At 40.3% G+C, this 27,479-nt stretch overlaps 1 protein-coding gene across 1 annotated transcript in view; it reads left to right on the top strand.

Annotated features, from left to right (window-relative positions):
* Positions 1-69: 69 nt before the first annotated feature.
* The window catches only part of GRIK1 (glutamate ionotropic receptor kainate type subunit 1), a 115,603-nt gene continuing 88,193 nt past the window's right edge, over positions 70-27,479 (top strand). Inside the window, exon 1 of the mRNA XM_007493093.3 lies at positions 70-883. Within this exon, the coding sequence (XP_007493155.2) occupies positions 763-883 (121 nt within the window). The 5' untranslated portion in view covers positions 70-762. The remainder of the gene's footprint in view (positions 884-27,479) is intronic.

The following is a 27,479-nucleotide window of genomic DNA, read 5'->3' as shown; positions in this document are numbered from 1 at the left end:
GAAGAGGAGGAGGAGGAGGGGGGAGGAGGGGGAGGAGGAGAAGGAGGAGGAAAACTTGATGCACTGGGGGCATTTGCAACCACATTCCTCTTTTCCAATCTAAGCTCCCTCATCTCTGGAGATTTACAGCGATGAGATTTGCTTTCATCATTAGGAGACAGATTGAAGTCGATTTCCATCCACAGCCAGAACTGGAGGTCAGGACGGGCATTAATGAATGTTCAGAGAATGGGAAGAGCCCCGAATAAAGAAGGGTGAGGCGGGAAGAAGGCACGCCAGAAGGAAGGGCAGCTCTAATCCCCTTTAATCTACTGGGAATCCTCCTTAACTGCTCCGAGCCTCAGTAAGCGTCGGTAGGATGCGCCTCTTGTCTTGCTGGCTGCTCTGCTCTCGCTGCTTTCCCCCTTTGCTCTCCCTACCTTTGTCTCTTCTGCAGCTGACCAGAGAGCGGGTGCGGACCACAGGTCAGCTATTTAGAGCAACAGCCTTCACCCCCGCTTCAGAAGAGCTCCGCTTCGAAGTGTGCTCCTGAAGGACGGGTGGCGATGGCCTGAAGGGCGGATCTCAGCCCAGCAGCTGCCTGCCGCGCCGCTTTCTCACCTGCATTTCTATATTTATCAGCGTTCAGATCTGGGCCGCCGCTGAGGCGGGGCGCAGTGAAGGAGGCCCCCCAGGAGAATGAGGAGGCTCCTCTGGGAGTGCGGCTCGCCTTCTGAGCGCTAGAAGTGGCCACATTTGGGGCTCCACCAAGAAGAGGAAAAGATGGAGATCCGAGTCCTGGGCCGTTCCAGGCTCTGGAGCAAGTTCGCCGGCTGGGGACTCTGGTTCTTCTGCTCTCTAGGCATCGGCATCTCTAAGACTTCCCAGCAAGTCATCCGGTTTGGTAAGTGCGATTGCCCTGGTACCCACTTGGCCTGTGACTAGCGGGCGGCAGAATGTGGGAGGGTACACGGAACGGAATGGGTGTGTGGACCGCGGGAGGCAAAAGGTCGCGGAAAGGGCTTTGTCCACGTCGCCACCGTCCTCTCTGAGGGTCCTTGTGGCCGGGGAATGTTTCCAGGGAAGGGATTTTTGTCCGGGACGTGGGGGGCTCCCAGGCACCGTTCTGGGGCTTCCCTCCCACGATGCAGGCACCCTTGGGAGCAGGGAGGAATGACATCGGGCGTCTAGGGTGGAGCATTGCCTACGTGGGTCCCCCAAACTCTTCCTGCTAGTTTGCAGCGACAGCAGCTGGCTAGAATTCCAGCGGCCCGGGGGATAGCCAGGCTTTTACGAGTCCGGGCCAGCCTATGAGCTACCTGGAAAGGCGGGACAGCCTGGCTGGCTCCTTGTGACTGCCCAGTTGGGCGCGTAGTGCGGGGAACTTTCCCGGGATGTTTCCTGGTGAAGGGAGTGGGAGTTGCCCTGTGTCCAAATGAACAGTTCCTGGAAGAAACTGCAAGAGCCCAGCTGCTGAGACAGTTATCTCACTTACCCCCCCTTCAAGCTGCTCTCCATAAATATGCACTCTCGGTTGCCCCGGGGCGGTTCTTTTGGGTGGCGTCCTAGCAAGCTCGCGTGCTGGTAATAAACCTCTCCCGGATGCCTTTGCATTGTCTTTGCGTGGTCCTTTGTGGGGTGCCTCCACTCGGACCCTAACACTGGGATGATCCAATCGCACACGACCCTTCGCCTGTAGCTTTAGAGGGCCCACGGGAACGAAGAGAAGCAGCTGCTAGAAGTTGTTCTCCAACTGGGTACGGGGCCCCGGGACGGTGACGGGATCCCACCGTGACAGGCTTGACGGAAGGGGAGGGAGCACAGAATACTATCCGGGAATCGTCCGGCTAAAGAGTCCAGGAGGAACACTGAGGCCGACCGACGTGGAGAAGGAGAGGGAAGGCCCCCTTTCCCAGCTCCGAAAGCTGCCGCCAGCCTGTGCACACCCGCATAACACAAAGGGCAGAATGGGGGCGATCAGAATTGCAATGGTTCTTTATGAAGACCTAAGGGCGCCCGTTCCCTCACGGAGTGGCCCTTCTTATTCAGCTCTCAGCAACTCCTTCCCTTAAGCAGCAGCAGCTTCTCCTTTCCTGGCCGATGAAGCTGTTCTGCTCTCACCCCAGCACAGAAAGGCTTTTTGGTTGGCCCGGTTTGCCATCTGTCAAATTACAATGAAACTCTGGCGCGGCAAAGGGCGCCGCAAAAAGGGAAAGTGCCGTTTGCCACGGGACCCTTTCACGGACCAGAGCATCAGCCCAAGCTTCTATTTCGGACAGAAAAGGGGTGTCCTTCCAGACTCTGCCACTTCCGGCTTTTCCAGAAATGGGCGAAGTGCCTCAAAGGGAGCCCCACTTCGAGCGTGATTACCCGGAGCAGAACTTCCCATTCGGGCACAGGAGGGCAAGTTAAGCATTTCTCCGTCATTTAAGAAACGCTTCAATTGCAAAGTGGAAACTTGAGGTCAGTTTCCCCCCAACCCCGGCGGGCAGGCCTGGAACGATTCAGCAGCTAATACACTTCGGAGATTTTCTCCATTACCAGAAGGTAGTGTTTAGCGCCGTTCATTGTTTTCCTTGGAGGCCTGAAGTCATCACATAATAGTATAATCACTATATATGATGCCATACATGACATATATTAGGTCTTACATGTCATATGTCTCTCATATGCTATTTTATATGTGTATATATGAAATAACCTTAACATGAGTCCAGAATTAAAGGGAGAAGTCCACGTTATAAACTATTTTACATTAACGTTTTAAGGAGTCAACAATAACTCATAAAAAGTTAATGGAAGGGATCAACCAGGTGCCTTAGTGGATTAAGGGCTGGGTCTGATGTCAGAGATTCAAATCGGAACTTAGACACTTCTTAGCTGTGTGACCCTGGGCAAGTCACTTAATCCTCATGGTCAACCCTTACAGCTCTTATGCCTTGGAACTGATACACAGCAGTGATTCTAAGTCAAAAGGTAAGTGTTTAGAAAAGAAATTAATTGGAATATCAGTCATTCAATGTCTAAGACCTTGATCAATGTCAGACTAAACACAACTGTACCCTGTTTCAGACTCATTTCTACTATCATGTCATTTGTGAAACCTCTTTTTAAAAATACAATTAAAGATAAAACTTTAATAGAAAGAGTATTTTGCATATTCAGGCTCTCAGATATTAATTTATTAGGCATATACAATTTATTTAATCGAATTCTTGAAGCAATTATCTCATGCCAGAAATAGTAACTTCATCTAGCATTCTTCTTTTCCTTGTACAAAACCTTTTTAGCATCATTACTAAAGAGACCCAGAAAAATCAGTAAGACTAGTTTAGGTACACAGAGGACCTTTAGGCAAGTTCCAAGCAAAAAAAAAAAACACTTAAATATCTTTCAACATGTAGATAATTAAATTAATTCACTGGCTTTAAAAGCTATTGATACTGCTTTGCGTTAAACAAGAGCTAAAAATAGGTGTGTTATCTCTCTCATAATTGCTCTCCTAGTATCTTCCTCCATCCCAATACAGTAACATAGAAAAGAATATGGTATATTTTTTTTCCCCTTTAGTGTGGATGGTTTCTTTTCTTTTCTCTTCTTTTCTCTTCTTTTCTCTTCTTTTCTTTTCTTTTCTTTTCTTTTCTTTTCTTTTCTTTTCTTTTCTTTTCTTTTCTTTTCTTTTCTTTTCTTTTCTTTTCTTTTCTTTTCTTTTCTTTTCTTTTTTAACTCTTATCTTCCATCTTGGAATCAATTCAGTGCATTGGTTCCAGGGCAGAAGAATAGTAAGGAGTAGGCAATGTGGGAAAAGTGTATTGCCCAGGGGCACACAGCTAGGAAGTATTTGAGGCCAAATGTGAACCCAGAACCTCCTGTCTGGAAGTCTAGTTCTCAATCCACTGCGCCACCTAGCTGCCCTGGTAAAAGTTTTCTTTTTTAAATTATAGGTATTTTTTCATTAAGCAAAAATTCACTTTTCCCCCTTCCCTCTCCCCATAAGAATGAAGAAGAAAAAAACTCTTGCTACAAACATGTCTAGTCAAAACAAATTTCGAAATTAGCCCTATGTCTCTATCTCTATCTGTCTCTAATGGGTAGCATTTTTTGTCATTAGTTTTCTAGAATCATATTTGGTCATTCCACTAATCAGAGTTCTGAATTCTTTCAAAGTTATTTGTTAACATTTGCGTAATTATCGTAGAAAGTATTCTCCTGTTTCTGTTTACTTCACTCTGCATCAATTCATATATGTCTTTCCAGGTTTCTCTGAAGCCTTCTTTTGCATCTTTTTTTATAACACAATCATACTTCATCATATTCATTTTAAAGTTTATTTGTTTGTTTAATTCATTTAGAGTATTTTCCCATAGTTACATGATTTGTGTTCTTTCCCTCTCTCCCTCCACCCCCTCCCATAGCCAACAAGCAATTCCACTGGGTTTTACATGTGTCATTGATCAAGACCTATTTCTATATTATTAATATTTGTCCTGGGTCTTCATCATATTTGTATACCATAAGTACCAATATTTATATACCATAAATGTTTAGCCATTCCCCAATTTATGGACACTTCTTCAAATTCCCATACTTTGCTACCTCAAAAAGTGCTTTAAGAGAGGTGGAGTCAAGATGGTGGCCTAGAAGGAGCAGAAGTTCAGACCTCTGAATACCCTTCCTAACAGATCATAAACTGAATGCTCCCAGAGGACTGACAACCAAACTTAACAACAAGACAGAGCCAAGGAACGCTCCTGCTGGACCTAATTCAAAAGGTACACCCCCCCCCCCAAAGCCAGAATCTGAGAACACTTGGGTTTAAGGGGAAGACAGAAGGAAGGTCCCAGGACCCATCCCCCCTCCCACCCAGAGTGCTGAGACTTCCAGACTCCAGCGGCAGCGGGAACTTCTGGGTGGGCAAAGGCGCTGGTTCTGCTCCTTTTACTCTGCATCAGGTCTTGGAGGTCATTCCATTTCACATGGAATTCCTCCAGTTCATTATTCCTTTCAACACAATAGTATTCCTTCACTATCAGATACCATCATTTGTTCAACCATTCCCTAAGTGATGGGCATCCCCTCGTTTTCCAATTTTTTGCCACCACAAAGAGCGCAGCTCAAGTCTTTTTTCTTATTATTTTTGGGGTACAAACCCAGCAGTGGTATAGTTGGATCAAAGGGCAAACAGTCTTTTAAAGCCCTTTGGACATAGTTTCAAATGCCCTCCAGAATGGTTAGATCAATTCACAACTCAACCAGTAATGCATTAGTGTCCCAGTTTTGCTACATCCCCTCCAACATTTATTACTCTCCTCTGCTTTCATATTGGCCAATCTGCTAGGTGTAAAGTAGTACCTCAAAGTTGTTTTGATTTGCATATCTCTAATTATGAGAGATTTAGAACACCTTTTCATGTGTTTATTGATAGTTTTCGTTTCTTTAACTGAAAATTGCCTATTCATGTCCTTTGTCCATTTACCAATTGGGGAATGGCTTGATTTTTTGTATGATTTATTTAGCTCCTTATAGATTTGAGAAATTAGACCTTTGTCAGAGGTTTTTGTTATATTTCCCCCCCAATTTGTTGTTTCCCTTCTAATTTTGGTTGCATTGGCTTTCTTTGTGCAAACCCTTTTTAATTTAATGTAATCAAAATCATTCATTTTACATTTTTGTAATATTCTCTAATTCTTGCTTGGTCTTAAATTCTTTTCTTCTCCACAGATCTGACAGGTATACTATTCTATGTTCACTTTATAGTTTTGAAACTGAACTTTTAAAATGGATTTTGTTTCCTTTGACAATCTCTTTAATGTTTTGGGGTTTGATGCAATGAATAAAATCTGCAAATGGGAGCATCTGGAGTATTTCACTTCTATTTAGCTTGTACAGTGAACACTTTTCATGACAGTGGTAAACATTTTGGAAAGAATTTTTCTCTTTTTTCTCCTTTGATATTACTAATCAGGGACTTGTTGAACAAACATTGTTTCATTTATCAAATAATCTTGTAGAATTTTAAAGTTTACATTTATGACACTTTAAGAGTACTTAGGATGGAACTGCAAGGAGGACAACAAATAGACAAAAATATTGTAAAATATCTTTTAAATATTTTGATGCTTTTTTTACATCACCTTTATTTTCCAATATATCTCTTCTACTTTAACTGCCAGCCAAGGAGTAATTTTTGATAACAATGAATAAAAAAGAAAGAGGAAAAATTACAACAAAACACATCAATCAAAGTCAACCACATATGCAATATTTCCCATCTGGTCTCCTTACCTCTGCAAAGGGGAGAAGTAAATTCTGATATCTCTTCTTTGAGGTCAAATTCAATCACTATAATTGATAAGTGTTGATTTGTCACCACTGTCCTATACCACAACATCCTATACATGGTGATTTATAAATAAAAAAAAAATTATAATGAACAAACTACTTCCTTCATCAAGAACAGTGGAACCACTACATTTGGTCTCTTAACATTATAGTGTATGGAGGTAGAAATGGCACTAAGGAAATTTTTTTAAATAGGAAGACCAGCTGAAATAGAAAAGGTCTACAAAGAGGATAGGTATTTTTGAGTGCTTAGAACTTGGTTAGACATTAAAGAAGTCAAGGCCATCCACTGAATCCCAGTCATCACCAGTCATCTTCAATTTTGCCTTGCCACTGGACTTTAATGACTCTCGAAGAGAGAATAAAACTGACCACTTCGTGCAACTCGGCCTCACAAATCCAAATCATGGCACAAATCAAGAAATCACCCTATGATATCATTGGTCCTTTTCAAAATGAAGCATGAACATCGGTGGGAGCAAGAAAGCAGAGGTTTTTCACCAGCCAGGACTGCACCATCTTTATACTGAAACACTGATTATCGCAAATGGAGACATTTTTAATGCTATCCATAAATTCGCTTACTTTGACAATCTACTTCCCTGTACCCCCATATCTTTAGGAAGCTTCTGAAGATCACCTGGCTCAAGATAAGGTACCAGACGTGAGTCCTTTCTCAAACTGTATTGCCAAGTTTTCAATCTCTACTGATGGGCTGGGCACATTGTTCCAATGTTTGCCCATTTGCCTAAAGGACTATTTTACAAATAACTCACATAAGGCAAGTGTTCACAAGGAGGTCAGAAGAAGTGATTCAAAGACATTCTCACTCTCAGAAGAACTTTGGTATCCATTGTGAGGCATGGGAAACATTGGCATAGGACAATTCAGCATGGCATGCCCATACCAAAGAGGGCTCTATGCTCTATGAGCAAAGGAGTGGCTCAAAAGAAAGAGGAGATGCACAAATCTAGAGATATGTTCATCCCAAATATTCACATGGGGTATTTATGCTTGACCTGTGGTAGAGCCTTCCAAGTCTAATCTGCAAAAATCAGATACACTATACATTGACCCCTACATAGGGATACCATTTTGGTCCTCTTTAGTAAGCAAGAACAATAACAAATCAATTGATTTTATTCATGACAACGACTTTTAGAAATAGTTTCTAATAATTTGAATTATCTTGGCCTTTGTTTTATGAAGGAGTCCAAACCAGTCTTCATTCTCTTCCCAACCCTGTTCCTGACTTCAATCCCTACCCCTTACCCTATGGTTTTTAGCTCTCTTTTTGTATATTGTCTTCTTCCATTAGAATGTCCTCACGGCAAGAATTCTTGTCCCCCTTCTAATCTTGGTTACATTAGTTTTGTTTCATATAGGCTTTTTAATTCAACGTAAATAAAATTATCCACTTCATTTTTTGTAATGTTTTTTTGTGGCTTGTTTGGTCATAAATCTTCCCTTATTCATAAGTTTTATCATTAAAGTTTTCCATAATTTGTTCCTATAATTCATTTATGGTATCACCCTTTATTTCTAGGTAAACTGTCCATTTTGATTTTAACTTACTGTGTGGTATGAATGTTGGTCTAGGCCTAGTTTCTGCCAAATTGTTTTCCAGTTTTCCCAGTAGTGTTTGTCAAATAGTGAGTTCTTCCTCTAATTATTTGAATCTTTGGATTTGTCAAGCACTAGGTTACTTTGATCATTAACTATTGTGTATTGAATTCCTCACCCGTTTCATTGATCAACTATGCTTATTTCTTAGCTAATTCTTAGTCAGTTTTGATGATTATTATTTTGATGAAGGAAAAATCTGAGGGTCTGACTTATAAACTGAGCCCTTCTAGCTTATTTTTACCACACAGAAATTTTAAAATGAAAAACAATGATTTGTAATTATTGATGTGATTTTATATGCAAATCCTCAATCTAATTTTATAAGGACTTAATACATGTTCTTTCCTTCCCCTTATTTGAAAAAATATATAAAATAATTATTTAGAATTCCTATTATATTGTTAATGAATTCAATTATCAAGAACAAAATTTGGGACTCTATTTAAATGTACAAGAGAATCTGAATGTAACTTAAAAATGAAAAGTACTCTGCTACAGTTCTCTCTCATATCATAATTGATATGCTTAATGACCACATATTCTTAACAATCAGTAATTGATCACACACTTCCTTTTATTTTAAATATTTTTTCTAAACTCAAACACCAAAAAAAACAAACAATAAACAAAAACCTCAAACCCATGAACATTTCCATATATGCATTCCGAACTACATTAAAAAGCACCATATATGAAAACTGTGAATCTCCATGTTATACTGTTTTCCTTTTTCAAGAAACCTCTATTATAATTCAAATCGTATTTCAAAACCAGAGAGTAAAGATAATGAACAAGAAAGGAAAAGGCAGTAACCATGGAAGTGACTGCCAAAAGGTCTATTGCAGAAGCTGAGATTTGAATTGTCTTAAAACCCAGGAAAACTAAGAGGTGGAGGTGAGGGGGCAGTATTTTAGGGATGGGGAATAGACAGTACAAAGGCACCAACCTAAGGGAAGATACGTCATGTTCGAGGAACACGGCAATGTTCTTGATCAGAGAGGACCTGCAAGGAGATAAGGTAGAGACTGGGATAGTTATGAAAACTTTCAATGGCTGGCACAGGACTTCATATCTGATCCTAGACAGAATTAAGGGAGCCACTCCAGTTCATGGTGGGAGGGGGGTAACTGGTGAGATATGGTTAGACCCATGTCTTACAAAGGCTTTGAAGCTAAGTGGAAAATGGATGGGCTTAAGGAGGGACTTATAGAAAGACCATTTAGAAAGCTACCATGACAGTTCAGGTAATAGGTGGTAAGGTCCTAAACTAAAGTTGTGACTGTATGAGTGGAGAAATGGGCTTCCTCTACTTAAAATACTCCTCCAATGTGGCATCGGATGAGGACCTGCCTGGACAAAGCAAGCTCTGGCTAGAGCTTTGAATATGGAAGGACTTGACTCCTGGCTCTGATAACTATATATAAACATATCTGTGTATAGATAGATTGGAGGAGAAAGAGAGAGTCCTCTCTCTAATTCTAGAATCAATTCTAAATGTTTTTCTTTGGTGCCAGCCTCTGTCTCAGTTCCTAAATTGACATTTTGTACCAAGGCCAGGATGTCCCCTGCTTCCCTTTTTGGATGGAATAGTCTGCCATGTTTGGTTTCTCCCTGAGTCACCTGGGTTTCTCTGAGAACTTCCACCTCCTGAGGTCATCCCTCACCCATCCATGGTCTCCCTCCCTGCCACCCTGGAATGTACACATAAAAAAAAAAACATACATTGTAGCAGCCCAGGGGCAAGGGGAACAGTCAGTCTTGGGCATGCTCAGTAGTGCTCATGGCTGGGAAGGCCCCTGACCCTTGACCCCAGCTTCTCCCAGGTTAGGCGGGAAAACAGGTTTCTTTGTTCTCCCCTGGTTAAGAGAAACCACACCTATGCCTTGTCATTGACCAATGAGGGTCATCCCTATGTACTACGTAGCAAATGGTATTTATGGCCCAGCAAGCTCCGCCTCGCTCTCTCTCCCCCTCTCTCCTCTTTCAGGCTAGGCGATGGCTGTCCTTGCAGGAGCTTGGCCTCTGGCCAAGCTCCATCTTTAATCTTTCTCCTCAATAAACGACTCCTCTTTGCATACCATGTGAGAGCTGTCGGTACCTTCTTTGTCGCTTCCCCTTTCCTTCTCTCTCTCCCCCTCCCCTCTCAGGAGTCGTAAGGGGCTGGTCCCCGACAATACATATGCATATATTTGTGTGTACACACACACACACACACACACACACACACACAAGATAGATAGATACATATAGTTATAAGTAAGAGAGCAGATGAGGTGGGTCTGCAGGGAGGTACAGATCCTGGAATTCTACAGGGGGTGTTAAGCTGTTCCTAGGAGACAGCTGGGCTTGAGCTCTCTCTGGTTTTGACCTGGAGGGGACTGACTACTTTCTCTTGGTGGTTGTTTCTGCCTTATCTTTTCCATCTAATCTGCTTTTCTGTTGGCTGGTTGATATATACAGAGCTTCCTGGTGTGATCCTGAACCATCTGTCTGTAAGATTATGTCTGGGCTCCTTTTGGAGCCAGGAACTCTCCTGGGCCCTGTCCTGCCTAACTGCCAAAACCCACTACCTCTATTACCATGAAAGGGGGGCTTGGGGGTCAGTGTACGTTCATTTATATTAGGGTCTGGGGTCTTTAGGCAGATAGGTAAGGATTGGTGTGGCTCAAAATCTGAGAAGCAACCTCTCAGAAGAGATAGTTAGATCTGTGGGCTTTAGGTAGTTGACATTAGTTTAGGATTATCCCAAATCCCCTTTTCACTTTCCCTTGTTGAATAAATCAAACAATCTGTCCCTGTTACATAGTGGACTGTGTTTGTCACCTCAGGACAGGCTCTGCCTAGACTGGGTCTGTTATCTTGTCAAGTGTAATAAGGGACTATTTTGATTGGTAATTGATAACTTATCTCATGTAAGGGGTTTATTTGGGGAAGACGGGAAAGGCTAAGAAATGGAGGTAAGAGGGTTGGGGATTTCCCTAATACTACAATGAGTCTTAGGTTGGAGGATGGTGAAATATAGTTCAATTGAGAGAAATGGCTGATAGGTCTGGAAGTTCAGTCACTGTCACAACAGAACAAATCAGAGAGTGAGCGAACTGGACTTTGTCCTTCTTTCTTCTGTCTTCAAGCTCAGAGACCACCTTCCTGTTTGTCTTCAAGGTCAGTTGGTCTGTTCCCTCCTCCAACTGCTTCTCCCAGTCACATTCCCAAAACAATACTCTCCTTTGAATGACAGGTCATCAGTCCCAGCTGCTCCAAACTGGCTACAAAATCCTTCTCAATTTCTCCCTTCCACCCAAGTCCCCAGTTATCCTGATATTGGCCTACATTTAAACATCGAATTCCATCCCCAAACCGTCCTACATTACTACATACATACATATATATATATATATATACACATACACATAGGTGTATGGGTAAGAGTCACTTTTTAAAATCTATCTAATAATCTGTACAAGAGTTGTTGAGGCAATCACCTTCATGTACAGGATAGCCAATGCTTGAAATATTAAAATATTAAATTATTTTATATAAATAGCATATCATCTTTCATTTCATCTTAAGAAAACTGCGTGTCTTGTTCTATCTGGCTCCACCTAGACTTCACGTTTTCCATTTACTTTCCTCATACTGGTTTTTTATTAAGGCCTGTTTTGCTATATCCTGCCCAGTAATAAAATTTAAACCTTTTAAGTCTCTCATGAATTTTAAAAATATTTCTAATCTTCTTTTCTTGGAAAAACAGCTATGGGATGTAGGGACAAAGATTAATTTTTTTGGACAGTTTTGGGCTTTGATCTTCAAAAGCAGTTTTCTCTAGTTTTATCTGTAGTTTTGGGGTGTTTTAATACCCATCTGCTCTCTTCCCCACCCCCCCCCAGCAAACATTTCTGGGTCTATTTCCCAAGGAGTTCAGGGGGAAAAGGAAAAGAATATATATATATATATGTGTGTGTGTGTGTGTGTGTGTGTGTGCTCCAAAATATTTGTGGCAGCTCTGAGGTGGCAAAGAATTAAAGGGATGCTCTTAATTGGAGAATGGCTGAACAAATTGTAATATATAATTGTAAAAATATTTCCTTTTATTTATTTATTTCATTTATTTATTTCATTTATTTATTTATTTATTTCATTTATTCATTTATTTATTTATTTATTTGTTTGTTTGTTTATTCACTCATTTGTTTATTTATAAATATTTCCCCACAGTTACAGGCTTGAATCCCTGTTGACTTGGAAAACCCCAAATTAACATTATGCTGTATTTCATTTTTATTTATTTTGTTAAATATTTCAGGGTTGCTTTTTATTCTTTTGGGGCTCTTTTGGGAGATTTACCAACAACACAGCTCACACCTCAAGTTTAACATCTCTGTTCAACACTGCTATCATCTTTCATACTATGAATGAGTGTATCTCATTCAATTCATGATTATGATTGTTAATTATAATAATTAACATCATTATTCATTTCATTCTATTCAATACTCTTTTACTTTTCCCTCTGTTTGACCCTACTTTACAAAGAACAAGAGGAAATAAGAGTTTGCTTAAAACTAGGGTCCCATGATTCCACTTTTGTTTCTGCTCTGCTTTCCCTTTCCTCTTGCCATTGTCCCCACCACTAGCCATAATCTTTTACTCTACTCTTTCTTTTTAACTTCCCTCCCCTAGTGCTTCACATTTTAATTTTGGATGGTGTTTTGTTTGTAGCTATTCCCTTACTAACATGTACCCCCTCTTAAGGCAACCACTTTCTTCTTTTTGAGCCCATCTATTTCCCTTTTCAATCTAAAGTATTGCTACACAATGCATAAATTGTGTGTGTGTATGTGTGAGTGTGTGTGTGTGATTAGCCTTTCTTTGTCTGATTTAAATAAAGGTCAGGTTGGTGGGGTGCCCATATCCTTCAACCCCTTCCTTCACATTTATATACTCCTCATCTCATGTGCCCCTACTATGGGCGATATTAAGTCCTTTATCCTTCCCCTCCAGTAAGCTCCAGTATTCTTTCCATTTCTTTCTTCTCAAAATCATGGAAACAGAACAAATTCACCCCCCCACCCCCGCCATCTTTTGCCTGTCTTACTAAACTTTATGACCCTTTGGCTTGGAGATGATCCTTGTTTTTCCTCCTTTTAGAACATGAAAAATGTATCATCACATAATCCCTCCCAAATGAATGTGTTTTGAATTTACATCTCAAAGATCCTGCTCAGCTATAAATTTTTCATTAGAAATATACAGAAATCTCTCATGAAAGGCCCTTTTTACCCTATGGGTTATTGTACTCGGTTTTGTTAGACAGATTTTTCCTGATTTTAGGTCTTATTCCTGTCTTATGAATTCCATATTCCTACCTCCTACAGCAGCAGCCACTAAGTCTCATGGAATGTTGACTGGAGCTTCTATGCACTCAAACTCTTTCAATATAGTTGCTTCCAGAACTTTTTCTTTGACCTGAAAATGCTAATTTTGACTATAATAATCCTGGAGGTTTTTGTTTTGGGGGTGCTTTGGGTAGGTAAGTGGATTATGTCTGTTTTTACTTTGCTTTCTGTTTCTAACAGATTCTGTTAGTTTGGTTTAACATTTTTTAAAAATACAGAATCCAAGACTTTTGCCAAATTTTCAGGTAGACTGAGAAGTATTGGATTAATCTCCCCATTGCCTTTTACTAGGTCATTTTATATGTCCTTACACTTTCCCCTTTTTAATTCTTTTGATTTTGTTTTTTGTCATTTTTTGTCTTTAGTCTAATTTTCAGGGAATTCAATTTTTTTTAAGGTTCATCATCATCTGTTCTAAGCTATTAATTGTTTATCATTCTTCCCTCCTTGGATCCCTGGCGTCCTTTCACTTAACATTTCTTATTTTATTTCTTCCAAGTACTTGAGACCAAGCTATCTCTCTGAGGTTCTATCTGGACTTGTAATGGAGTCCAGTTGGGCAAGAATAGCTGCCTTGTCCTGGGTTAGGGTGATTAAATGGTCTAATGCCTAGCCTAGCATGGCATCACCACATCACTGTCCAGATTGGCCAGAGACCCACTGTTCAACCTTTGCTGTTCTTTTAATGGCTCTAACCTGGTTGTTTAGTATATAATATCTCTGAGGCGTGTTGACATGTTTCATAAAGAACTATATGCAACGGGGGGCATTGACAAAACTCCTCACTCACCTTGACCCCAAAAGGGAGAGCTCTTGTTTTCTCGTCCTCTTCTCTCGCATACTAGCCCCGTGCAATGGAACAGTATTTTTAAGGTATAGTACATTTATAATTAGAAACGTCCTGCTACAGCTACATTTGCTAATCATTTTACTTAGAGCTACCAATTCCCTCCTGGCCAATCCCACATACTAATTTAGTTGGTAGAAGTCTATAAAGAATAGTTTTGTTTCAGGTTTAAGCAGTGTAGAGAGCATTTCATTTTCTTTAACTCCAGAATACCCACAAGTTCAGCTCATTTGTCTTCTTATTATTCCAGCCTTAACGGTGCAACGATGTTTTTAAAGATCACCTTTGTATGTCAGGTGCCCAGCTGAAAGGGAGGAAATGCTAATGAGTCTATAAAACACAGATTTCTAGAATAGGCGCTACAGACATCTGATGGCTATGCGTTTTCTTCTTGACATGCGGTACCCTCAGCTTTTCCTTCCGTTTCCATGGAAAACTGTATCAGAGAATATCTCTTCTCTCCAGCCTATGGCCTCAGCAAAGTTACCTCAATGAAAATAGATCAATTCCACAAATATTTATTAAGTGCTGACTTGTGTCGTAGTTGCCACAAAGAAGGCAAAGAAGTATAAAATGGGCTTTTTCCCTTCTAAAACTTCGCATTCTAGTTTTGGAATTAACATGTAAGCATGAAGTATTAAATAACAATATAAGAGTTGAATAACAGTCAAGAACAACAATAAAGGAGATGTCATGAGGGTTCATGTGATGAAATACAAATTATTTGTACATACACATATATATGCACACATACACACATGTGTGGAAGCGTGTATCTAGATGTATACGCTCTTGAGACAAAACAGAGTCAAGCGTGGAAATGAAAAATCCATGCTGCTATGGAGCTACTTCCCACTATACGTGCTATGGAAAACATCCCTCAATTTCTACCTTGTTGGTCAGAGGGACCTCTACATACCGTGGGAAATCTGGCGTCCGGCCGGCCCTTCCTCATCCAGATACCAGTAAGACATCTGGGCTTCCACCTTCCTGTCTACATGTTACATTGATAAAGCCAATGGCCCCCTTTAACCTCGGAAGCATATGCCATTGTTGAACACCGTTGCCTTGCAGACATTGCTCTGGTGCCATGAATAGTGCAGTCATGAAGACACGTGAAGGAAAAATGAGGACCACCATGATGCTGTGGCATTTTGATGATCTAACAATAGAGCCCGGCTTCCCAACCAGCTGATGCCTTATAATAGAGGGTTCCAAACTTCTGTTGAAGAAGCAACATGCTATAATCAACAGTTAAAGTAGATGTCTGATCCACCGTCACAACAACTACTTGTCCTTCAATAAAATACCTGAAATCACTTCGAAGTGTCAGTTTGGTCTAAAATTTCCCAAGTATAAAAGTATTTGGTCTCTTCCCATTCTCTCCTGTCCTTGAACGTCTTTTCATTCCAATAATAGACACGGCTTGTTACATGGGAGATATTCTCCTGTAATCCACCCCTCCATGCCTGTTTCTCCCTTCAATTATTCTCTCTCGCTCCTCTGAATGTGTGTTTTTTACCATAGAATAATTGCCATAGAATCCTGCCAGTTGAATACCAGAAAAGTTATAAAAATTAAGTCTATACTCAAGGAAGGCAAACGTGCTCTCGGCAGTTTCCTTAATGTGGTAATACATTTCTTTATTTTCCTTTGGATCTCCCCCTTAACAGATTCCCACTATAAAAATATGTAGTAAAAAGAAACTGAGGCAGACAGTTCCAAGTATGATCAATTGCCAAGATAAATAAGGTCAGTAATTAAAGGTCTCTGACAGGCAGAGCAGCCCTTATACAGTTGGTTATATTATAGAAGGTCCAGTGACAGAAATGAAGCCAATCCTGTGAGTGTCTAACACAAAGGTAGGGAGTGGTATATATATACACACACACACACACACACACACATTTACAGGATACATATTCGACAGTTAGGCACTAAAGGGGTTGTTTTGTTTCTTAGTAAATGGGGTTCTTGTAAATCCGGGGTGCCATCTGTCTTAAAAATAAAAGGAGGGAAGGCAGAAGGGGAAAGGGAAAGTGGGGAGAAGGCTCACATTAAACTTGACTGAGACACGAGGTCTCCAGAACCCCGGAAAGGAGAAAAGTCTAAAGCTGCCTACAATCCTCTGGGAAGTGCCAGGTGGGCAAACAGCCTGTGATCAGGCTGCCTCACGTCCCACCATGGCCAGCAAGAGCTCACTGGGGCTGGGCTCCAGTCCATAGGAATAGGCGAGTTACCTCTTACAAACTCTACCGCGGAAGCCAAATCTGATCTACAGTCTTCATGCACTGATTGGCTACTGTATCATCAGGGGCGTCTCTCACGAGATAGTAAGTATTCTTCCCTGTAGAGGCGATTTCCCAATTCCTGCCTGGAATCTAACCTCCCACATGAATAACCGGGTAATTCTGGAGCAACCTCAGCAGTGGTTAAGCAAACAAAATGCAGAAACACTTTTCCTTTGTTCTGGAGATGTAAAAAATTGGGGGATTTTGTTTCTCTCTCTTCGGTGCTGCCATATTGGCAACTATTGATCGTTCCCTCTCAGTACCCTTTTGCCCCTGGTCTGCCAGGAACACCGGAGATGAGGAGGAGATAAGAGGGATGAGAGAGGAAGCATCCATCCGTGGATGGTCTGAAGTGCTTTCTGCTGCCGTGGATTTCTATTGGAATGAATAACTAACGTGTAGAGCCTGTGCTGCCATTTTCAAAGCATTTACCATCTTGTGTAACCCTCACGACAAACCTCTGAAGTTGGCGATCATCTCCAATTTTGACACGAAGAAAATGATTTTATACTGGCCCACACAGATAGGGGCTGAGGCAGGATTCAAACTCAGGTCTTCCACACACTCCCTACCTCACCTAGCTTCCCGAATGAACATTTCGGTGTATTTGTGAAATACCGCGTTTAAGCTGATAGAAACAAAACAATGCAAAAATGTCATGAAAGTGCTGAATCCCCTCTAAATGGCCTTTAAGAAAACCAAAGGAAAAAAATGACCTTTAAGCCCAGAATAGGGCTCCGGAAACTTCCGTAATTCCAGTCCTGTTTTGCAAAGGAAATAGCACATCTCTTGGGTTTGCATCATCTAATTCCAAAGACGGCAAACGTAGTTCATCAAGTATTTTTAGAGTGCTGCTGTGAAAGCGTCATCTTCTTGCTAGGAGAGCGGGTCCTTGAAAAGAAGGCTCTCAGGTCCTGAGGAAGAATCATCTAGTGCCCCTTCACAGGCCTTTTGGCACTCATCTGCTTTATCACGTGCCACAAAAACTGTGAACACGTTAGCACAGGCTGTGCTCATTCACTGCTTTCAGATTCAATAAAGAAGACCAGAAGGAGATCTTTCTAGATTTTAAAAGTTGAATAAGAAGTGAATTGTAGGGGGCAGCTGGGTAGCTCAGTGGATGGAGAGTCAGGCCCAGAGATGGAAGGTTCTGGGTTCAAATCTGACCTCAGACACTTCCCAGCTATGTGACCCTGGGCAAGTCACTTGACCCCTATTGCCTAGCCCTTACCACTCTTCTGCCTTGGAGCCAATACACAGTATTGATTCCAAGATGGAAGGTGAGGGTTTAAAAAAAATAGATTAATTTTATCAGATTTCTAATTGTCAGGAAGATTAAAATTATAAATAACTAAAATGCATCTCTCGTAATGTAGACTAGACGATTGAAGTAGATTTTGTTTTTGTTTTTGCCTCACGGAAATGTTACATGATGTGAGAGGAAAAAATGTACTCGGACAAAAATCAGTTCAGCAAACAACTATTAAGATTGTTCTGGTGTTCAAGATACTGGCACAAAAAAATTAAGACTCAATTCTTGCTGACAAATAGTTTATAATAAAGTGGGGAGAAATGTGACCAGTGAAAAAAATAACTTCCAAAATTTGATTCCCCAAAAACCTTCCATCAGATTAGAGCTTTTGTTGTAGCACTACAAATGTCGGTCAATAAACATTTTTTGAAAAAATAAAATTCTAATAATGTCTTGTTTTTAATATCATCCATTTCCCCCAATGTCTCGCTCTCTCTTTCCCCTCCTAAAAACCCTCTCATATAACAGAGCATTTTTTAAAGACAAAAAAAAATAGAGAAAAAAATATCAGTACAACCCAATCAATATATTTTAATGGTAAAAAAAAAAGTGTGCAATGTGTGACATGCAAGGCCTGTGGACCTCCAGCTTCTACATGAGGGTAGATTGTGGGTGTCTTCTCATATCTGTTCTTTTGAGTCATTTTAGAGCTTTAAAATTTGGCTATATTCACTTTTGTCGCTGTGTGCCTGTCATTATTTCCATTTTCATTGTACTCATTGTAAATATTGTTCCTTGCTTCCATTTACTTCACTATGCCTCAGTTTATATAGACCTTTCCATATTTCTCTATATTCATCCCAATTCACTACTTATAACAGTAATATTCAGTTACATTCGTGTTCCACAATTTGTTTAGCCATTACCCATTTGATGGGCATCTACTTGGTTTCTATTTCTTTACTCTCCCCTCAAAAGTGCTACCAAAAATATCTGGGGGTCTATGAAGCCTTTCTCTTTATTTCATGGTTTCCTTGGGCAATACTCCCAGGAGTGGAGTCTTTGGACCAAAGGGCATGGAATTTTGATCATCTTTTTGCCTAATTCCAAATGGCTTTTCAGAATCGTTGTACCAATTCACAGTTCTACCTACAGTTGCTTTTGGTTACCTGTTACCCAAAATTCCTTCAACATTGACTATTGACATGCTTGTCATCTGCCAGTCTTCAGCATATGAGCTGAAGTCACAGGGTTGTTTTGATTTATTTTCTTCTTATTAGTGATTCAGAGCATTCTTTCACATGATACTTTGCAATTCTTTTGAGAATTTTTTCCCCTATCCCTTGATCAATTATATATTGGAGAATGGGAGGCACTAAACATTTAGTAAATGTCTGTCATGTACCAGGAGCTGGGCTAAATACTGAGAATATGAGCAAAGACAAAAGATGGCCCCTGCTCGCAGGTAGATCACCCTCTAACGGGAGAGACAGCATGCAAACAACTATGGACAAAAAAGATGCGGAATAAACTGGAAGTAATCAGCAGTGTGAAAAGCACAAGGATTCATTGGGATTGGGGAGGATTTCCTGCAAAAAGTGGGAGGGAAAAGCCAGGGAAGACAGGAGTAGAAATCGGGAAGGAGAGAATTCTGGAAATTGGGACAGACAATGAAAAGGTCCCAGAGTCAGGATTTAGAATGTCCTGCCAGAAAGAAGGAAAGTCGGGGGAATAAGGCACAGGAAGACTGGAAAAGCAGGTAATCTTGAACACCAAACAGAGGGGTTTATATTGGATTTTGGAAGAGACAGGGAGCCATTGGAATTTATTTATTGGGGTGGGTAGGGGATAAGAGAATGGGGAGAGACTTGGGGTGTGCACAGCATGCTACTGCAGTTAATATGAGAGAAACTTGCACTGGAGTGGTGTCAATATAAAAGGAGAGAAGGGGTTATATACAAAAGATGTGATAAAGGTAGAACTGACAAGCCATGGCAATAGATTGGGGTGGGGGGGGTGATAGTGACTAGTCAAGGACAGCATCTACATGCCTGGGAGGCTGATGAAAGGGAAGTTAGGAAGAAGGGAAGATTTTGGAGGAAGATCCAAAAGAGTTCAGTTTGGGATAGGTTGAGCTTAAGATGTTTATGAGACATCCAGTTTGGTATATCCAATGGATAAATCGACATGGGAGACTGACTGTAGGTTAGCAGATGTTAGAGCTGAATAAGTAGATTTGAGAATCATCAGAATAGAAATGATCATTGAATCCGGGAACGCTGTTGAGTGAACTAGTATTGAGGGAAAAGAGAAGTCCTGGGATAGAGCCTGTGGGGCAACTATGAGTATTGGGTTCAAAATGGATGAATATCCAGCAAAGGAGACCACGAAGGAAGAGAGAGAAAAGTGGAGGAACCAGAAGAAAGCAGTAGTCTGAAAACCTTGGAGAGAAAGAGAGTGTCAGAGAAAAGAGAGTGACCAACAGCATCAAAGACTGCAAGGAAGTGAACGTGAGGATTGAGAAAGGGCCTCAGACAAGTAGATTATCAGTCCCTTTGCAGAGGGCAGTTCACCTTAGTAATAAAGGTAAGCCAAACGTAATAGTTAGAGAGGGAGGAGAAAGGAGTAGAGATCTCTAGTATAGATTAAATTTTCAAAGGATTCAGCCACAGAAAGGAGGAGCGAGGTGGGTGCCAGTTCTCAGGGATGGATGGATCAGGTGAGGCTTTCTGAGGGTGCAGGGAACCAAAACAAGGGTATATTTCAAGGCAGCAGAAACCAGCAAATAGGGAGAGATTGAAGATAAGTGAGAGTGGAGATTTCTAGAGGAGGCAATTTTCTGGACAAGATGGGATGAATTGGACTCACTTTTGTATACAGAGGGGTTTGCCTTGACAAGAAGGGCCATGTCATTATTTGAGAGACATGAGGGATGAGACAGTGGCTGAAAGGATCTGGAAAATGAGAGACAAAGAGGAGAGCACGAGGAGGAAGCCTTTAGGGAATGACCTCAGTTTTTCCAGTAAAATATGAAACAAGATTTTCATCAGAGAAAGTCCAAGAAGGGAGTATCATGGGAGATTTAAGAAGGATCAAAATGTTTGGAAGAACTTCTCTAGTGAATGGGATAATGTGTTCATTAAGGAGACAAAAGGAATGCCTTATAGATGAGCTACGGTTATTTAACAAAAATTCATAGTGGACCTACCTAGTCAGCATGGTTCAGTGCTTTTATTTAGCTTTGTTCAGGGGCAAATATGTAGGAGCAAAGAGAGTATAAGGTGGAAATGATTAAAAAATTGATGCTTTGCAGGGAATATTTGATGATTCAATAAGAGGACAAGGGACTTCTCTTAAGAAGATCATGTAAGGGGCCAGCTGGGTAGCTCAGTGGACTGAGAGCCAGGTCTAGAGACGGGAGGTCCTAGGTTCCAATCTGGCCTCAGACACTTCCCAGCTGTGTGACCCTGGGCAAGTCACTTAACCCCAATTGCCTAGCCCTTACCACTCTTCTGCCTTGGAGCCATGACTCCAAGATTAAAAAAGAAGAAGAAGAAGAAGAAGAAGATCATGTAGAGTTGAATTGGTTCATCAAAATAAAGATAGGGAAGGGGGAAGAATGTAGCTAGTGTAAAAGCCCTGGCCTGGAAAATAAATGAGGAATCAAGGGATTGGAGGTCATAGTCTTGATGAAGAATCGGGTTTCAGGTTGCAAGACAGAGGGAGGGCTGGAATGACAATGGATTGTGATCAGATAAAGGAATTTCAAAATTCATAAATAGGCAAGTGGTCCACATGTTGGAGTGACCGAAAGGTCAAGAGTATGTCAAAACTCTACTAAAAGTCCTCTAGACTGCCTTCATTGCTAACTAAATGAAGTAGAAATTCCTGGCCTTGAAATTCAAAGTCTTCAGCAATCTGGCTTCAAAGCAACGTGCCAAGTTTTCTGTCGCACAGTTCTCCTTCATATTCCAGCCACATTGGACTCTTTTTCATTCCTAATTCTTTTTCTTCTCAAACTCATCTCCATACTCGATTCCTCATGCTAACCTTACTGCCCTTATAATGGATTCCTGCCCCATTTTCTTTCCGATTTGTTGATATGCCACGTTTCCTTCTAGAAACAAATCAAATACTCCCTCGTCCATCAAACTTTGCCCCAGCCTGACGTGAAATTGGCCTCTAATTTCTCCTACGCTTTGCCTGAACTTCTTGGCATTCATATCCATTGGCTACTTCTATTAGTTATCTGTGTACATCATAAATCACCACCTGGAGAGGAAAGAAGAGTAAGTTCCCTGGAAGTAGAGATTGTCTTACTTTTTGCTTCTCTTTGTATCCTCAGTTGCCTGTCACATCGTGAGCACTTAGTAAATGTTTGTAGTCCATCTCCCGATCTCATCCCTCAGCTGAAATTGTTGTCCTCCACTTTTCCAATGATCTCAGCGACCCCATCTAATTGCCTCTTCTTTATCCTCATTCTCCTCAACGGTAGTCTTTGGAACTAATTCTTTCTCCTCTCCCTGGTTTTGTGACTGTTCTGCCTTGGTTTTCCTCCTACTTTTTTGACTAATCTTTCTAAATCTCTTCTGCTAAATCTTTATCTGTGGCAGCCCCAGCAACTGTCCGTCACCCCAAGGCTGTCCTTATTCTCTTTCCTTTTCCCTCTATGGCCACTCATTTGGAAATCTCATTAGTTATCTCTAAGTAGACAATTCTCCATCTATTTAGGCCATCCTAAGTCTCTTTCCTGGCCTCCATCATCAACTGCCTGATTAACAAATAAATTAAAAAAACAATTCATTTAACAAATCAAATTCAAACTAGGTGCCATCGTAAGTAGAGTTCTGGACCTTGATACAGGGGTTACTGACTTCAAATCCTTTTCCAGATTAGTTGTGTGCCCCTGGGCAAGTCATTTCAACTCTTTCAGTCTCAGTTTCCTCACCTGCAAAATAGGATAAAATAATATCAGAACTATTGTAATAATAGCAGAGGTTTTGTAAGGCTCAAATGAGATAACAGTTGGAGAGCACTGTTGTGGAAGAATAATTGCAGGTTCTTGTCCAAAGAATTAGAAACTCAGATGCTATTCATTTGAAGTCATATAAGTGTTTCTTCAAGGATGATACAGGTAGTATGGCCAGGATAGTAGCAGGGATGAAGGCTGCTAGATTTATTGAGGATTTGGGGAATTGCCTCCTCTCATTCTTGGAAACTCTCTGCCTTTCCTTAGAATTTTCCTCCCTGGGTATTTTGGGGTGGTTCCAGGCTAAAGACCCCCCAAAAGTGGTGTTGATGGGCAGGGTACTCATTCAGGTGGAGGTATATTTTAAGAGTCATAAGGTGAACTTCAGGGCAACAAAAAAGAAAAGGGGCAAGTTCAGGGTTTGGGGACTTCCCTAATTATAAGGATTTCTCCTTAATTGCCAAGATCCTCACTCTATGTACATGTATGATATTTCCTCCTGTGTCCTGCTTAACATCAGCTGTCAACCACTAAGATATCTCAGGTATTCTTTATAGACTGAAAAGTTAGGCAAGTTCTTATCATCTGGGAAGAAGGCACAGGGAAAACACAGGGGGTATATACTTTTCTACATTCTAATTTACAATATTTGCTAACTAGTAAAAACATAGGATCTCAAAGCACTGAGTCCCATTCTCTATCACTGCTCACCTCCATCATCATTATAACCCTTCAAATGCTATACAAATGCTAGGTATGATGATCTTAAACGATATCCAAACCAGAACACACACACACACACAGGCTCCCTTCTTCTTTTTCTTTCTTTCTTTTTTTTTGAAAATTTTAATTAGTCAATTTAGAACATTATTCCTTGGTTACAAGAGTAATATTCTTTCCCTCCTTCTCCTCCCCCCCCCCTTCCCATAGCCAATGCACAATTCCACTAGATTTTACATGTGTCCTTGATCAGAACCCATTTCCATGTTATTGATGTTTGCATTAGGAAGTTCATTTAGACTCTACATCCCCAACCACATCCCCCTCAACCCATGTAATCAAGCAGTTGAGCAGTTGTTTTTCTTTGGTGTTTCTGCACCCACAGTTTGTCCTCTGAATGTGGATGGTGTTCTTTCTCATAGATCCCTCCTAGTTGATCACGATCACTGCATTGCCACTAATGGAGAAGTCGATTACATTCAATTGTACCACAGTGTATCAGTCTATGTGTACAATGTTCTCCTGGTTCTGCTCCTTTCGCTCTGCATCAATTCCTGGAGGTCATTCCAGTCCCCATGGAATTCCTCCACTTTATTATTCCTTTCAGCACAATAGTCTTCCATCACCAACAGATACCACAATTTGTTCAGCCATTCCCCAATCGAAGGGCATCCCCTCATTTTCCAATTTTTTGCTACCACAAAGAGCGCAGCTATGAATATTCTTGTACAAGTCTTTTTCCTTATTATCTCTTTGGGGTACAAACCCAGCAGTGCTATGGCTGGATCAAAGGGCAGACAGTCTTTTATCACCCTTTGGGCATAGTTCCAAATTGCCCTCCAGAATGGTTGGATCCATTCACAGCTCCACCAGCAATGCATGAATGTCCGACTTTGCCACATCCCCTCCAACATTCATTACTTTCCTTTGCTGTCATGTTAACCAATCTGCTAGGTGTGAGGTGATATCTCAGAGTTGTTTTGATTTGCATTTCTCTGATTATAAGAGATTTAGAAGCACTTTTTCATGTGCTTATTAATAGTTTTGATTTCTTTATCTGAAAATTGCTTATTCATGTCCCTTGCCCATTTATCAGTTGGGGAATGGATTGATTTTTTGTACAATTGATTTAGCTCTTTATAAATTTGAGTAATTAGACCTTTGTCAGGGTTTTTTTTTTAATGAAGATCCCCCCCCCCAATTTGTTGCTTCCCTTCTAATTTTGATGCATTGGTTTTATTTGTATAAAACCTTTTTAATTTAATGTAATCAAAATTACTTGTTTTACATTTTGTGATTTTTTTTCTAACTCTTGCTTGGTCTTAAAATCTGTCCCTTCCCAAAGATCTGACATATATACTATTCTGTGTTCACCTAATTTACTTATAGTTTCCTTCTTTATATTCAAATCATTCACTCATTCTGAGTTTATCTTGGTGTAGGGCACACTCCCTTCTTCTGTTGAATTTCCCAATTATTGTTGAGGACACTATCACCCTTTCAGGAACCTGGGTTCACAACTTCAGTAACTCAGTTGCAATCTCTCTCTTTCTTACCCCAAATATCTAATCAGTTGTCAGATCTTATAATTCCTTTCTCTCTAACATCTTACTCATATCTTGCTTCCTTTCTACTTATATAGCTGACACCCTAAATCAGCCCCTCATAATTCTCACCTAGATTGTTGTCTTCTTGTAATTGGTACTTCTAGTCTCTCCTCAATTCAATCAATCCATTTTCTATTCAGTTGCCATTTTGTTTGGCATTTAACACTCATCACAACCTAGAATTTTCCGGTCTTTCCAGTCTTCTTGCTTTCTATTCTCCTCTACGTATCCTATAATCCAGACATGCTGATCTTCTTCCTGTTCTTCAAAATATGGCATTATAGTTCCATGTAGCCATGCCTTTGCAATGATTTTTTGTCCCTATGCTCAAACTCCTAACCTTCAACTCAAAATACCTTGCTTCTTTTAAGAATTAGATCATGCTACATTTTTTCCCAGTCCCCTCATTCCCTGCTCCAGCTACTAGTGCCATCCCATTAAGGTTACACTCTATCGGTTTGTTGGTTTGTTTTACATATCTCCCCCATTAGACTATTAACTTGAGAGGGGAGTATTTTTTATTTTCTCTTTATTCACCATGCTTAGCACAGCATCTGACACATAGTAAGTGTTTAATAAATGACATTTGGCTGACTGACTCTGCTTTTATACCTTTAATATCTTTTACTTATCTTAATGCTAATTTCTAAAGCAATACTAGAGAATAATAGGACTAAAATGTACTTATTAGATTAGATAAAATAATTATAGAGAAAGATTGTGTTTTTTAATGTGCTGTTTTTCCCTTTTTAGTCCCTTTTGCAAATAAAATGGCAATATATGTTACATCTAAACTGTAATCCCCGCAAGCATGCCAAGATTATTTTTCAAACTTAATGCTTCTCAGGCCAATTAAAGAATCACACATGAACATGAGCTAAGTGCAAAATACTTGTGAAAATATTATTAGAAAGGATGATGATGTTTCCCAGAGACTATGTTGGTGGATGACTGACAGAAGAGCCTGCTACCTATTGAAAACTCTACTCATCAGAGTAAACGTGCATTTATATATCCCAGCCTGCTTTGACATATAAATTGAAACTTCACATAGCCTACAAGAAGCATAAATGACTTTTCAGTACCCTCCTCACTTCTCTGCCCTATTTAAATAAACCACTCTTTTTTATTGACATCTCACAGTTTGCATCAAAATTCTCGTGTCAGTGTGATTTTCACAAAATTATTAGCATTTTTAATTCTGTAAAAAAACTTACATAAATCTCTTCCAAAAATTTCCATATGTCAAAAGGTATATTGAAAAATGTAATCCATTTTTTTTCTTACTAGAAATCTCAAAATGGGGATATACATCACCTTATTAATAGACACTCTAACCATCTACAACAGAACCTCAGAGACCATGTAGACCTTCTAATGCCTGACCAAGGGTTTCCTCCACAACATTTCTGAAAAGGGAGCATGTTATGAATATGGGAATGACCAGATCAGATTTGCATGATTGATAATTTGTAGAAGTAAGAGACTGGAAAACGAGATGAGTATAATAGGCTCTTTTCCCCTTCCCTCGTCTAATATACTGTTGTCATTCCTGGTGACTTCTTGAAAGTGTAATATTAAAATTTAATATCCAAATACTCCAAGTATTATGTTTAATAAGATTTATTAAAAAATAACTTGAAGTAAAAGAAAATAAAAAGCTAGAGCAAAGAGGGAGTTAACCCAACTGCAGTCATGGGAAAAGCGAGAAAAAAGGTGGAGTTACAGAACTCATCAACAATATGCAAGGACATTACATGAACGAAGGGAAAAGGATTCTGGGAGATGAAGTCTAAGGGTTCAAGATTTTCTAATTATACATTCCCTACATGTGATCCTTTGGGAGATCATTCTTCCCAAAGGGATCATTTTAAACATAATCACCTTTAGTTAGAGGTACATACAATATTACAGCTTCTAAAGGGAAATTACAATAATTTGGAGATAAGATGGAAATAAAAGAGAAAAAGAACAAAACCAATGTTAGGTGAATTGACAAAAAGCCAATTAGGGCAGTGTAACCGTGAAACTGTGGTTGCCAAAACAGTGAATGTTAAAAACTGTAAATGCCAAACTGTAAAGGTTTTGACCAAACTGTAAAGATAATTTTAGTGTTTTGACTTAAAATCTAAACTAAGTGGTCACCATGGGAAATTCCCAAATATGAAAATACCCAAGTCAGCTGGGATTTATGGAGATTTTAATTAATACAAATGAAGGAATTAAGGGAAGGAGAGAGAGAGAGAGAGAGAGAGAGAGAATAGCCAAGCAGTAGGAAAGGGCCTAGACCAAATGGCCTAGACCTGAGCCTAAGGGAGAGCGAGTCAGTCTTTATCACTCCCAAGATCATCTCAAACAAGCTTCAGTCCTCCACTGAACTCCTGAACTCCAACTAACTTCCAAACTAAATTGAATTCTCTTTTTAAAGAAATTTTCTCTTATGTCACCTC

Source organism: Monodelphis domestica, chromosome 4 (assembly GCF_027887165.1).
Source record: "Monodelphis domestica isolate mMonDom1 chromosome 4, mMonDom1.pri, whole genome shotgun sequence".
In the NCBI taxonomy this organism is placed as follows: Eukaryota; Metazoa; Chordata; class Mammalia; order Didelphimorphia; family Didelphidae; genus Monodelphis; species Monodelphis domestica.
Note: the sequence above shows the minus strand (reverse complement) of the source record. Positions and strands in the feature narration are given on the sequence as shown.